The sequence below is a fragment of the Vespa velutina genome, chromosome 8 (assembly GCF_912470025.1).
Source record: "Vespa velutina chromosome 8, iVesVel2.1, whole genome shotgun sequence".
Taxonomy (NCBI): domain Eukaryota; kingdom Metazoa; phylum Arthropoda; class Insecta; order Hymenoptera; family Vespidae; genus Vespa; species Vespa velutina.
This window is the reverse complement of record NC_062195.1, coordinates 4016827-4031461: the sequence shown is the minus strand read 5'-3', so window position 1 is coordinate 4031461 and position 14635 is coordinate 4016827. Positions and strand designations below refer to the sequence as shown.

General features: G+C 34.2%; 1 protein-coding gene across 5 annotated transcripts in view; it reads left to right on the top strand.

Moving 5' to 3' along the window:
• The window catches only part of LOC124951239 (nephrin-like), a 125551-nt gene that overhangs the window by 109141 nt on the left and 1775 nt on the right, over positions 1-14635 (top strand). For all 5 annotated transcript variants that reach the window (XM_047499310.1, XM_047499308.1, XM_047499309.1 and 2 more), the window contains 4 exons: positions 1966-2096; positions 7481-7640; positions 8634-8981; positions 10857-11123. In XM_047499310.1, coding sequence (XP_047355266.1) covers positions 1966-2096; positions 7481-7640; positions 8634-8981; positions 10857-11123 — 906 coding nt within the window. The remainder of the gene's footprint in view (positions 1-1965; positions 2097-7480; positions 7641-8633; positions 8982-10856; positions 11124-14635) is intronic.

Below are 14635 nucleotides of genomic sequence, written 5' to 3'. Positions count from 1 at the left end.
TGACTATAGATCTCAAGAATATTGTTAAGTCGATAATCGATACTGATAAATAATATTATATTTAATACGTAACTTATATATAAATACATATTTTACAACATGTAAAGATATATTTTTTGAAATTATTATTCTACTCTTTTAAATCTACAAAATTTTATAAATCTTATATTAATTTATTATAATATTAAAATTTATTATAATATTAACTATCTCACGATTCAAGGAAAACATGGTTATTTGCAAAAAAAATGTATCAAAAAATTGCGTATCTGAGTATCTGAAAAACAATAGGTATATCAATGGAAGTATTCGACACGTAATTCGTACTAGGAAGCAGTCGAATAAATATTTCGTGTTAATTCGTGCGTGACGTTATTACGCTAGTCGCATTTCAGTCGCAGATTCGCCTTTGACTTTGGTACTTTGAATACGAGCGCAAGCGAAAATGCAAATTTCATTAAACGCCGCCCCCGATAATATAGGTACGCATATTATTGTGGCGCGGTTTGCTCCCCTTCGGTTCATAAATAACATTTCGTGGAAGCAGTAGAAATAATTTCGAAAATGTCATGATGAAATCTCACTCTTCCTTTCTATTTTGTTAAATTAATCTTTACTTTACCTTCTTTTTCAAAAATTATTACAAAGACGAAAACTTCCATATTCGTTTATTGCATATTTCGGTAGAAACGATTTTGTCGTTGAACGATGAGAAGTATTATGTAATCCGTTCGATCGAAAAACTTCACGATAAGAATATTTCATCTTTTGACATAAACTTTGCGAATTATAAAATGTATGAGACGAAAAGTAAATGCGTTATAAAAATGGAATTATTTAAAAAATTTCTTTTACTCTTTTTACTCAAAGTTCATATGTATCTTTCTACGTTTATCTATTATCACGCAACAATCAGTCTATCACCAATTTCCATAAAATAACTTCAATGACATTAAAGAGAAATTTGAAACGTGAAATCAGTAATACTTGCAATTCAAATTTTCTATCTCTATTTATATCTATATAAATATAAATTAATTAAATAACAATTAATTTTACGTATTCTCTCTGTTGTTTCCAAGTTCGGCCATCATGGTACACCACCTCGAAAGCTGCCAATTCGCGATATTCTTTTCGATGGTCGCCGAACTGGACTAACAACTAAATTAATATTGGGTAATTGATCCAAATTGAATAATTTGTAAAATTTTGTAAACAAATATGTTTAATTAATTATCAACAGTAATACAATGAATAATTATTAACGATATAAATAATGCAACGTTACAATGATTAATATGAATTTATCGATCATTAAATAAAACAGATTTTGGCATTTGGCTGGTACGGACAGACCGATTTTTTTAGATTTCTTCGAGATAAATGAAATTGATTTTTTCTTAAATTTTTCCAGAAGATCAATTGCCAAGAAAAATAATTTTACATATGGATGAAAAGTAAGTCTTCGTTGAGAACTCTGCTAATTGACCAATTACTCCTCGATGGGTCTTGTTTTTGAATTGTCGACGAAATTTATGAGAAAGAATTCGGAAAACGCAGGTAAAAATATACAAATTTTTCTTTTGAGATGAAATTTTAATCGACATAAAATTTCAATTACGTATAAATATGATAATTCGTTCGTTAGGATAAAATGATAATACTATAATCGGATGAAAATAATGATGTACAAATTTGAAATTATAAGAAATCCGATTATGCATAAACACATCATTTTCTACGAATAGAGCAAACCGTACGATGTAAGTACAAATGTACGTACATATAAACATAAAAAATTAAAGACATCGTACATCACAGATATAAAATGTTTAATCGTAAAGATTCGCCGAAATCTATTGAAAAATAAACTCTTATTTCGACTCTTTATTCGACTCGACTCAATTGCTATTTAAATAAAACTGATTCTAATCTAATCAATTTCTTGACTTGTTCAATTTGCAGATGCGCCTATCGTCACTCTCAAAATGGGTTCTTCCCTGGATCCGAAGCGCATTAAAGAGGGCGACGGCGTTTACTTCGAGTGCACCGTCAGGTCCAATCCTAGAGCCTATAAACTAACTTGGTTTCATGAGGTAAGAATCAATCGATCTTAAAACGACAACTATATATTATATAGAACTCATTCCTTTTATCCTTTTTAAAAATGTTCATACATTTGGAAAATTACAAATTGCAACTTCTACGAAATACCTACATATATTCAGGATTTGATGCTATTATTTTTTTTTTAATATTTCACTTACGTCCCTTTTACAATAGACGCGTATAAAATCGATGACACAATGCCTATTAAAAAATAAATCGTTACTTGTTGCAAATAGTGCGATAATTGTGACAGAAAATTTCTTTAAAATATCATAAATGTCGTTCGGAATAGTATCTTTCTCGAAGGATTAGTGTGACCAACTAACCTGACACAGTTTTCCTATTTAGTTTCGTTTTGTCCCGAGGCTGTTCACGCGACGCAAGATCGCTGGAGCCGAGGTGACAGCGTAGGGCCCGTGGAGAGAACACAAGAGGACCTAGTTCGCGTTGTCGGAAAGCTCAGAGAGAAAGAGAAAGAGAGAGGATGAGAATAGGAAAAGACTAGGCGGATGCTACGTAGGATTTCGCCAATCCTCCCAGGAAGCGTACTGATTCGGACTAGGAAATGATGGAAAGCATAATCCTCCTTAAGAGGCTTAACACGACGATCCTCGAGTGACCGAAGATAACGGCGGAGCTTTTCAAGTGCTAGGTACCGAGCTTTTTTTGAATACTTGAACAACAGCAAGGTGCAATAGGGAAATCCTAGAAAGATTCTGACCGCCTTTTCTCTCTCTCTCTCTCTTTCTCTCTCTCTCTCTCTCTTTTTCTCTCTTTCGTTATCGCTCCTTCTCGTTTTATCGCTTTCTTCACCGTACGGCACTATCCCATCATTCGTCGTGAAATAAAACTTTTAGAGTAAGAGAGAGAAAGAGAAAGAAGAAAGAATAGAGAGTATTATCGATTCACTCTTCTCTACTTTTCCCTCGATTCTTTGAAGTACATTGGGTAGTACCTTTTAATCTCGTAAGAGCGCAAATGCATCTTGCCTAAAAGTAACACGTCAGAATCGTTGATGCGACCAAAAAGAAATTTTCCAGTCGAAAAGTGCATGCACATACAATTACATGTTCCTTTAATCGTTATTTTTCAATAAAAAAAAAAAAAAAAAAAAAAAAAAAAAAAAAAAAAAATATTACGGATTATTACAGAAGAAAGTTCAGTCCACTTAATCGTTTAACTGTACCTACGAATGAAAATATCGTATTTTAATTTACCATACTACTATATTGCTAGACGAAATTCAACGTAATCCGACATTAAAGTTATTCATGATAATAAAAGCTTTTTCTTTTATTACATCGATGTAATCGAAAAACTGCTTCTCTTTCTGTTGTCCATAAATATGTATAATATACTACATACTTTTTCCGTGAAAGGAATAACATCTTGCAATAACAATTAATTTATTTTTTTTTCTTTTTTTTTCTTTTTTTTTTCTTTTTTTCATAACTACGTAAATTCAATACGGTAAATTCAATTTGCAACTAAATAATTATTTCTCATGCGAGTCATATTAATGTAAATGCAAAATATGAATTGTTGCATTTTATTTTTTTTTTTGGAATCGTATGATAATGAAAAAACTGTATTTTCGAATGCGTCGATGAAGTTTTAATTAATGCCCTGGTCTTAATTTAATAACAGAGTCATACCGGAATATAATATTACTCTAATTTCATAGACTATCATAAAGCATAGCACGAGTCATGGATTTCTCGGTAATATTATGAACGTTACTATAACGAAAAAAATATACTAATAAAAGGATTTCGCATGATTCGCTTGGTATACTTTCCAACAATATTACATTAAATCTACATATTTTCCATAACTTTACATATAACAACAAATCATCTTTTAGCTTGCGAATAATCGAAATTATGATTCGTTGATAGGTTATTTATAATAAACTCGTAAATACACGATTTATAACTCGAAGATACATAATTCACAATTCAGACGCAAAAATAGGGCATAGGTAGATATTTTATATATAAATACTATAGTACAGATAAACATGTGTGTATGCTAGTCTCGAGAAAGTCAGAAGAAAAGAACCGAGATCACAGACAGCCACATGTATACAAGGAGCACGTGCCGCGCGTATATTCCAAGCTTTTTCATAGCTGGAAGACATGAACCCGGTAGGTCTATTATCGCTCCGACAGGGAATACGAATATTTAATACCAAATATTCTCCGATACGCGACGGCTCTAGATAACTTTCCAGGCATCATCTCTGCCTTATTTCTTATGTTGTATTAAAGTAAAAATAAATACAATGAGTACTAAGAAGTAAAGCAAAAAAAGAAAAAACTCACCAACAAATAAAACCTTAATATGCATATGTATATACTTGCATACAATGAAATTGCACATGAATATAAAAATTTATTCGGTTTAATCAATTTGTTAGGACAGTCAAAAAAGATTAAAACTAGATACCGAAATGATTTCTAAACGAATAGATAAAAATAAATAATTTATTTATTTCTAAATAATATATAATAAAGATATTTTATTGAAAATATCTTTCTTTCTCTTAGCATTCTATACGAAATCCAAGCCTTCTGTCTTGGGAATTTTTGTTAAATAAAAGTATAAATAATGAAAAATAAAAATATAAAGTTCGAATGTATACACATATTGAAGCTAAAATTCAAACTGTTCTACTTGTTCCGTTAGCAAGAATTCAAGTTTCTGTAAACTCCTCGATACCAAATATAAACGAATATACTGTACTCGTTAGATACTTATAAAACAACACGAAAGTTTGTGGCCGCTAGAGTGAGTGCGTGTGAGCACTTTCGAGTAGATAGAACGATACTTGGCCTTATGTGCGTTCGTTTCATCGTTCTTCGAGAGTACACCTTATTTGATCCGACACGATCTTAGTCGTTCCTATTGTATGTGCCAACCAAATTTAGCGACTACTCTACTTCCCTCTGCTCGACGTACTTTGCAAATAATACTTAGAGCTCCGCCAACTCGTCGACGAAAGAGGAAGATATATATATATATATATATATATATATATATATATATATATATATATATATATGTATATGTATATATATATATATAGAAGAACATATAGAAAGAGAGAAAGAGAGAGAGAAAGAGAGAGAGAGAGAATATATTCACGTAGAAAATTCAGATCCTTGCTCGACATGAAACTTTCTTGAACGAACCCCGAGACACCCAAGATTCTCGCTCTCACTCGTATTTACGAGCCGCAAAGAGTAACTCAATTTTCGACGTGAATTAACCAACACGTTTTTCTTGATGTTTTCGTTTCTCCACGACAGAGAACTTCCTTTGTATGATTATTACTTTCTAGAATCGTAATATTTTCTTCTTTTACTGTCGAAAATCCATAATAACGTAATCTGTATTGACCTAAAATTCTTAGAAAGCTCTATGTCGAATAATTTTGTTCTCCAAAAATATCTAAACTTTAATTAAGATAGTTGTAACAATTTCTACTAACAAGTAAACGACGCTCCGATCTATTTCACATTTGCCAATTTGCTTCGAGAAAAGATTACAACGTTCATTTCAAAAATTTGACTTTTCTAATGTATGCCTGTATTATGAGATATTATCGTAAATACAAATTTACGGGAAATAACGATGGAACAATGAAAATGATCAAACAAGAAAATAAAAAATTCAACGATACAAAAATCTTCATACAAAGGTGAAAACTTGAAGAAGTTACGAACCTTGTAAGAGTCATAGAAAAGAGATTATTAGATATCACCATAAAACAATCTTTTCACATCGTATCCATCAACGTCAAAAACTTGAAAAGAGCGCAATCCAGATTTAAACTCAATCTCTGTCGTTAAAAAAGTTCTTCTCTCGTTTCAATCGCATTATTTTTCATTTCATCTGAAAATCTTTTTCATTACTTTTAAAAATTATAATGTCGCTATCGTGTATACAGATATTCATATATAATAAATGTTGCGTGAGTTAGGAAGAGACAAAACTAATGTATCTACTGACACTACGTGTCTATGTGTGTCAGTATAAGGACATCAAATGGACACGTTGAATGTTGTACAAGACATACAATGAAGGACGAGACATTACTCGAGTTAGTACATCGTAAATTCTCTTTGTCCTGCCATTTCCGTCGAAACGACGTCGACGACGACGACGACGACGACGATGACAAAGTCAATGTATAACAAGCCGTGATTCCTTCCTCGAGTACGCTCGTCACTTTCGTTGATCAGAAAGCAACTCCGCCGAATACAAAGTTGAACGTTAACTTAGTTACTCGATAAAACTATTGACACACCTTTTACATATATATATAAAATACATAAATGAATCACTTTTGCTTTACCCTCTTTCTCTCTCTCTCTCTCTCTCTCTCTCTCTCTCTCTCTCTCTCTCTCTCTCTCTCTCTCTCTCTCTCTCTCCCTCTTTTCAATATTGATTAAAAAGTATGATGTTAAAAAAATTATTTGAATAATCGAAGGCAAAAAATTTTGATTCGTATGTTAAAAAAGAATGAAATCAAAAATGAGCGGAGAAGTTCCACAATTTGTAGTTTGATGGATGGTAATAAATTGGAGATATTCTAATACGAATAAAATATGCAATATGCGAAATATTTCAAGAAATACTTTGCGTAACAATGGAATCTTAGAGAAAAAAAAAAAAAAGAACTATAATAACTTGTAAATTAGAATGCATAAGAAATAAATCAGGGAAAATAAAAGATGCTGGAAAGTGTCATATAGTTAGTAATAGAGAAATTACAGAGAAGAAAGATATGCCGAAGGTTACGTTAACTTTTCCAAGTTACTTCATCCAGAGAATTAACTTTTCGAACTAACCGTTCGCGACCAGAGAGCGTCAACCGCCGAGAATCGAATCGCCGCTCAACTCGACTTTCCTTCTACTCCCTTGTGCCTTACCCGACGAATAAAGACTCATCTCACGCTATTATTCGTCTACCACATATCGTAAAATTACTTTTAAATTACGCCGAACCTGCCATTGAAAAAACAAATTATAAAATTCTTTTGGCTATGAATACTAGAAAAGTTGCGAGACAAGTTTGAGTATCGTATTCCGCAAACAAACATTATGAAGTTTTCATTAAAACAACAAAAAAAAAACAACAAAAATGGACTATTGTATTACTTTTAACGAAGTACACATTTCTGGAATATATGTATACGTACGTATATCCAATCTTCCTCTTTTTATTACACAACATATTATTATTCTTTATATGTCATTTTATTAATCCCCTCTTTTTCTTTTATTTTACCTTAACGATGAAACGACAACAAAATGTAATGCGCAGTTCTTTGACGTCCTCAATATTTTTTGGTTGTTTATTTAGGAGGAAGAACTCCATCACGACGTTACCGCCGGCATAGTGCTTTCAGACCATTCTCTGGTACTTCAAAGCATAACACGAGAATCCGCTGGGAAGTACACCTGTATGGCTACCAATCTCGAAGGTCAAGAGAGTTCTAACGTCGTCAATCTAGAGGTTATGTGTGAGTATGTTTATCGTACTCATTATTTTTATAATTCCCCGACTTTCGACCTTTCTTTACGATCAAATATTATCAATAAAGAAAAAGGTAGACGAACGAAACGTTTCTTATGAAAACTTTAGTATCGTATTGATCTATAAATATAACGTTGCTACACGTAATGCTTTTTACCGATTCGATTCTGCTATAAAACATGATTCATCTTAAAAAAAAAATAGAATTACTGTCCCTCATAAATCGATTAAATGTTCGAATATAATTAAATACAAATATGTAATAAATAAGTGTGAAAGTAATAAATTCAGGATGGAAATGATCGTAGGTTTTCGACTTACGTTTACGGCACATATAAGCCACAAAAGCTCGATGATACAATCAACGTCGCACTTAATCTATTGTTTGAACTTAATCTTCTCTTCTTTCTTTTCTTTTCCTTTTTCTTCTCTCTTTGCCGTCGAATCATTCCAATCTCCTTACGTTCTTCCATTGTTAAATACACGTTTCACACTGCACAATTACTTGCTGTAAAACTTAAAATTGATCAAAATACGTCTTTTATTCATAATTTCCATTGAAGGTAACGAACAAAACGAAATGTATAACGCACGGGAATCTTATATAGAAAATTGTTATTATAAATTATTCTGTAAGAATATTAGAGAGAATTAAACGTAAAAATGATCGATTAAAATATCGCTAATGTAATAATACATAATGTAATAATACAATGAAATCACTTTGATAAGAGATATACGCGAATTCATAGAACGAAACGAAAAACATAACTGATCCGTACAGCTGCTGGCTAACGACTGTTTAAAAGTCATCTCAAGCTTGTTGATATTATGTTCGAAATTCTTCCAAGATCCTCCCGAGTGTATGTTTACAAAATTCTAATAACATTGGTTCTATTATATCGAACGACCCCAGCCATGAAACATTCATACATATTATAAACAGAAAGGAGAAATAAAATACTTCATTCCACTTTAGTCTCACCGATCTGTAAGCACGTCTTAAACTTTGGAGGTTGGAGATATCAAAACGCCACGCCACCACCTTTTAATGTTCCGGAAGATGTGCATGGTGCCTTGAAGCACGAAACCATAAGCTTAGTCTGCGAGGTTGAAGCGAATCCAACAACGGTGACCTTCCACTGGACATTCAACAGCAGCGGAGATCTGAACGACATTCCGTCCACGAAATATACTAGCGAGAGTACGATAAGCAGACTGAATTACACTCCGTCAACGGATATGGACTATGGGACGCTCGGATGCTGGGCAAGCAACGTCGTTGGCCAATCTAAGCAACCTTGCCTGTATCAGGTTATAGCAGCAGGTTCGTGCAAGTTTAATCCTATTTCCTACCTCATCCTACCTTTCCTACACATTGGTCCTTTCCATCCACCAGCATGTTTCTCCCGAAATTCGTCTAGTTAAGTTCTCGAAATAGAAACAACATGGACAAGGTATCGTCCTTCTTATCGTCAGAAAATACTTATCTTATATATCTAATATTAGTCACCAAATAGCTAAGTACGTCCTTTCTCGTTCAATTTTATTATCATTTCCTATGATATATATCTGAGACATAGATTGAGTGTCTATCTTACATATATTTTTAGATTCAAATAGGATTTTAGATTTTATTGCAACAAATGCAACATAAAATCAGCTTTCGAGATAATTTATTGTTTCTCCGGAAGCTCGCGTCAATGTACATCGATATAAAATTTATGTACGCGTTTTATTCTAAGCGCGTTACGTTTTCGAGCTAACAGTCTGACGATTATAAAAAAAAAAAAAAGATTTCCATTCTCTTCTTCGAGACTCTTAAACGAGAGATTAAAAGAAAAATCCGTCGTATCCATCGGAGTGGGAAAGCGAAAAGCACCTCGGTGCATTGCACCCGAGCGCCCATGATCGTGCAAAACTTTTCCACGTCGCGCCTCCACGGTGCGTGCGTATTTGTGAAAATTTAATGAAAACCATAATTGAATATGTTCATTACGTACCGAAGAGAGGCAATGCAGACAGGCGATGCTGAAAACGTAAAACTATTGTCCAAAGGTATCGTAGTACCGACGTACGTATCGAGTGTACCGAACTTTTGCTGCTTCCGTGCGAATTCGCTACTAGATGCTTTTGTCCAAATCACCACGGGAACGATCCAGACTCGACTCGGTCGAATATTTCGCCGCGTCGACTTGACTCAAGTACTCCCTGGATCCCACCCTTCCTTCTATGTGCTGCTTGCGGTAATTGGACACATAATTTATTTTACACGAAGGGCCAATGTATTTCTTATGTAATTACCGGACAGCACTTTTTTGCTCCCGCTTGGTCTCTTCTCGTAACCTTCTCTGCTTTCCTCGCACTCCTCATTTTTTTATCTACGTTCTATCGTCGTACACTGACTATATCTCCGTATATTTATTTACGTAAAGCAATAGGAAACGTTCGTTCATTGATAATTAAATCGTTAAACGAAACGACGATGCATGCCAACGGCGGCGAATAAAAACGAACGAATGTTATCCCTTTTTATCTTCGAATCTTTTTTGAATCTTCGAGATGATCTCATTTATTTGTCTCTTCATAATTTGATTGAAAATTTAAATGAACGTAAAATAACACACCGATATTACAATTGCTTTTATTTACGTATATGTTCGTATATGTTAGTGGCAATTAATGCTAAGCGTACTGTCAATAATGAATTGGATAATTATGATGCAGAATCGTAATTTTATACGTTCGCCTATAGGTTCCAAATAACGTTGCACTTTTCCCCTGTGCAATAATACGAAGTTACGCGGTTCGCCGAGCAATAGTTGCCGTTCTTCATATAGCAGGCACTGTTTGCCTCTTCCGGTTTTCCATTTTTCGCTCGTATCGATTGTTTCGTCGAGAAGGATTATTATTCGAAAAAGAGAATTTTCTGCAACACACATTGAAGTATCTACGTCTCGTGGGTTCAACATTTCCATTTATTCCGTTAATGACGAACACATTTATTTCCGCGTATGTTCTAAATGAAACTACTTGCAAACTTGATATCGAAATAATTCTTTCTTTTGACAAATTGTTTCAAAGATGAAAAGTACTATTAATATATTTAATATATATATATATATATATATATATATATATATATATATACACATATTGACGTGTTAATTTCTTTGATAAAAAAAACTTGTTTACTTCGCAGGCAGACCTTACCCGTTGCAAAATTGCACCGCCTACAATCAAAGCGACTTGTGGATAAAGATATCCTGCGTGGAGGGTTACGACGGCGGACTACCCCAAAAGTTTGTTGCCATTGTGGAAAAGCAAAGGTTCGAATCGCTGAATCCTATATGGGAACTGAAGCTTCACAAACCAACAACTGTTGCCCTTTATGCAGTGAACGTGAAAGGTTCGAGCGACCCAGTCATCATGGAAGGAGTCGCATTAAAAGGCGTAGCAAAATATACCGGTGCGTGAGTATCGCTAACGCGAATTAAATTCTAAAAGATTACGAGAGAAGATCAAAACGAAAAAAAGAAGAAGAGAAACGAAAAATATTACGAACCGTCCGCTCAGAATTAAATTACGATGCAATTCTATGAGTCATCTTTCCGCCATAGCCTTTTAGAATCTTCTAACACGATAACAAGGATTTTCCACGCCTTCTGAATCCTTTCTAGAGTATTTGCCATAATATGTTCTTCTCTCATTCTTTTTCCATCTTCGCAGAAAAGAAAAGAAAAACAACTAATATTTATTTCATCGTATTTCTTTGTAACAAATATTAATGAGTTTTGATATCTCGAACATTATTTATTATAGTTTCCACAATATATCAAACTATTAAGTTTATTTGAATCATTTCCGAGTCGTAACAAAATCATGAATCGTTATTCCATTCTGTTTCATTCATTATAAAATAATCAATGATCAGTTGAATATTAGCCAATTTTATAAATGAAATACACAAAAGAAAGATTTTTTTTTTATAACGCGATAGAATAGTATATATAGAATAGTATAGGAATTATAATAAATGAAAAAATTCGTTTTATTTTATAAATAACATAGACATACCTATATATGCAATTAAAATCATACTATAGTCTATTGAATGTATGAATTTATTGAGAAATATCATGGAAACATAATTGACGTTAACTATAGCCTATTTATCAATTTTCAAAGGGAATCATGATACAAATTTGGAAAAAACTATTAACGATATCTAAACGTATGTCTTGATTTATTTGATTTTCTGTACAATTAAACTGATAAAATAACTATTATCAATAACAAAAATTTGCTCCTACTCAAATACGCACGATACACGAGTTCATACTATATATTCTCAATTAACAGTTAGGAGTCATAAAAAAGCTTTATCTTTTCAGCACTTATAAAGCACGAAAGTGCGACATTTGGAAGCACAAAAAACGGCCGCTAGTTTCAGTCCTTTGAGGCAACATGTTTCTGCAGAATGATACAGGAAAGAGGAAAAGAGAGAGAGAGAGAGAGAGAGAGAGAGAGAAAGAGAGAGAGAGAGAAAGAGAGAGAGAGAATGATCGAAACAATATTAACGTACCATCTGCCACTTGGTCGTTTAAAAAAAAAAAAGCTTTTTGCGATCGTTCCAGTTCGAAAGCTTCGCTTTTCATCACGTCATCGAAATGCACATATGTATACATGTAGATGTAGTATAAAATCACGATACCGGAACTGTAAATCACATAAATTTTTACGATCGTCGACGCGATCGTACCCAATCAAAGCGAACGCGAATCTAATCGCGAATGTTGGGTCATTAGCATTAGATCATATACGTCGAACGAAACTATTTGCGATGATTTATCAATCTATACGTTGATTGTCTATCAGATCGACATCGGTTATCGCACCACCATTGTATTTTGTGTATCCATAATTCTATCCCAAATTAAATAAACGTTTTTCCGCATGCGATCGTTACGGTAGAACTCAAAAGCTTTCCATAGATTTACTGTGCGATAATACCGGAATCGAGCGAATCGTAGCTTTCCCACCGGAGGGGAGTCACCCTTTCCCCTTCCTCCTCCTATTCTGTTCACTGCGAAAGCAATTTTACACTTTGCCGCGAGTGAAATAACCGTGGAATAACACAGCCGAAAGGTCCGCCGCGAAATCCTATTTTTTAACGAACATCCGTGGGAAGGAAATAAACGGAATTATCGGAATGCAAATGATCTCTCGGCCGAACAGTTCCGGCGTATAGCCAAATACGCATAGAAATAGAGAAGAGAGAGAGAGGTCAGCCTTGGGTCAGGTCAGGATACGATGGTGGCGGTACCCGTTTCATGGTGAAACATGAAACGGTGTGCCTCTACAGAAGCCGGAAACAAGCCTCAAAATTTATGAGCTATTATTATGCATTCTGTTTTCTCTCGTCCGCGGTGGTCCGTCCTTTCGTCTGCTTTCTCTCTCTCTCTCTCTCTCTCTCACTCTCTCTCTCTCTCTCTTTCCCTCTCTTTCTCTCTTTCTCTTTCCTCCCTTACGTCATCTACCCCTCCTTTCCATACGTCGTCGTCGTCCGTACGTTCTCCAATAAACGCGCCGGACCGAGCTACTATTTTCGTGCACCGAAAATTTTCGTCACCTTCGTTAATCTTCCTCCGTGACAGAGGATCGCGCACGGGCGCGCTTATGCGCGTCCATTAATAAAGGAGAGAAGAGCTCTTGATAGGCGAAAAGCGCGAACGACGAATCATTACGCTCTTTCGTAAGCTTTCCCCTCTATCTTCTTTCGTCCAGCGTTCCGTACCATACTCCTTCCAAAATTATTAACGATAGTATTACCTCTCGCGATACATCCCCGATGAGATTTTAATGAAAAACAAATTAATTTTCGTTTAATCTTTTCAAATTCTTCCTCTTTCTACGTACCTTTTTTCTTGTTTTTTACTCTCACATATTTTATTCATTGTATTTAGCGTCGGAAGACAGAAATTGCGAGATACCTAAAAGTTCAGGAAAAACTTTCCATTATTATTTATCGTACGATGTAACGTAAAAATTTAATTCATATTATCAAAGCTCTTTGCATTGTTCCATAGGATAGAAATTATTTGTTTTTCAACGAAAGGACGATAAATGAATACCTTTAATGACTATCGTTTATTCAATTAATAAATACGGACATATCGTTTATCGTTAGGGCGCTTTCTTCGAATGAATAAAACGATTCATTTATTCGAAATTTTGACAAATCATTTCGTAATGTCGACGACGCGAAGTAAGTATTTCAACTTGTAAAATTTCATTTTAAACCAGGGAAGACAGTCGAACGTCATCTAGGAATTTCATTAAACCGTCTAGGACGGTTAGAGATGGTTCTAGTAGAGTACTGCTGAGTAAAACCTTGCTGAGTAGAATGGTAGACAAATAGAATGAAAGGAAAACCAAAAGATTAGATAGAAAAAGGACAATTGAACGAATTGAAAGAATATTCGATATCCATGGAAAATTTTCCAAAATACCTATTGCCCCGTAGAATTAATAGAATTGCGTGATAAAGATTTGAGGTGTCATTTTATGATTTACTAAAATACTGTTTTAATTGAAAATAAATTATACGTTCTAGCCATTGACGGTTGTGGTCTCACACATTAACATGTATACGCATATATATATATATATGTGTGTGTGTGTGTGTGTATGGATTTACATATATACATTGAGTTAACGCAGTTCGAATCGCATCTATCAACTGCACCAACTACTTACCAGACAAAGCGAACAAGGAAATTAGAATCCAAGAGACGGAGAGAAAGAGAGAAAGAGAGGGAGAGAGAGAGAGAGAGAGAGAGAGAAAGAGGAGAGACGTATATCTCTTGAAGCAATTCAAACCTAACCATAGCTCGTGCAAGGAAAGCTTAAATGGAACGCTCGGTTACTTCTATCCCCAGGCTTTGCCCATATAACAGATCGTTGAAATAAGAAAACGAT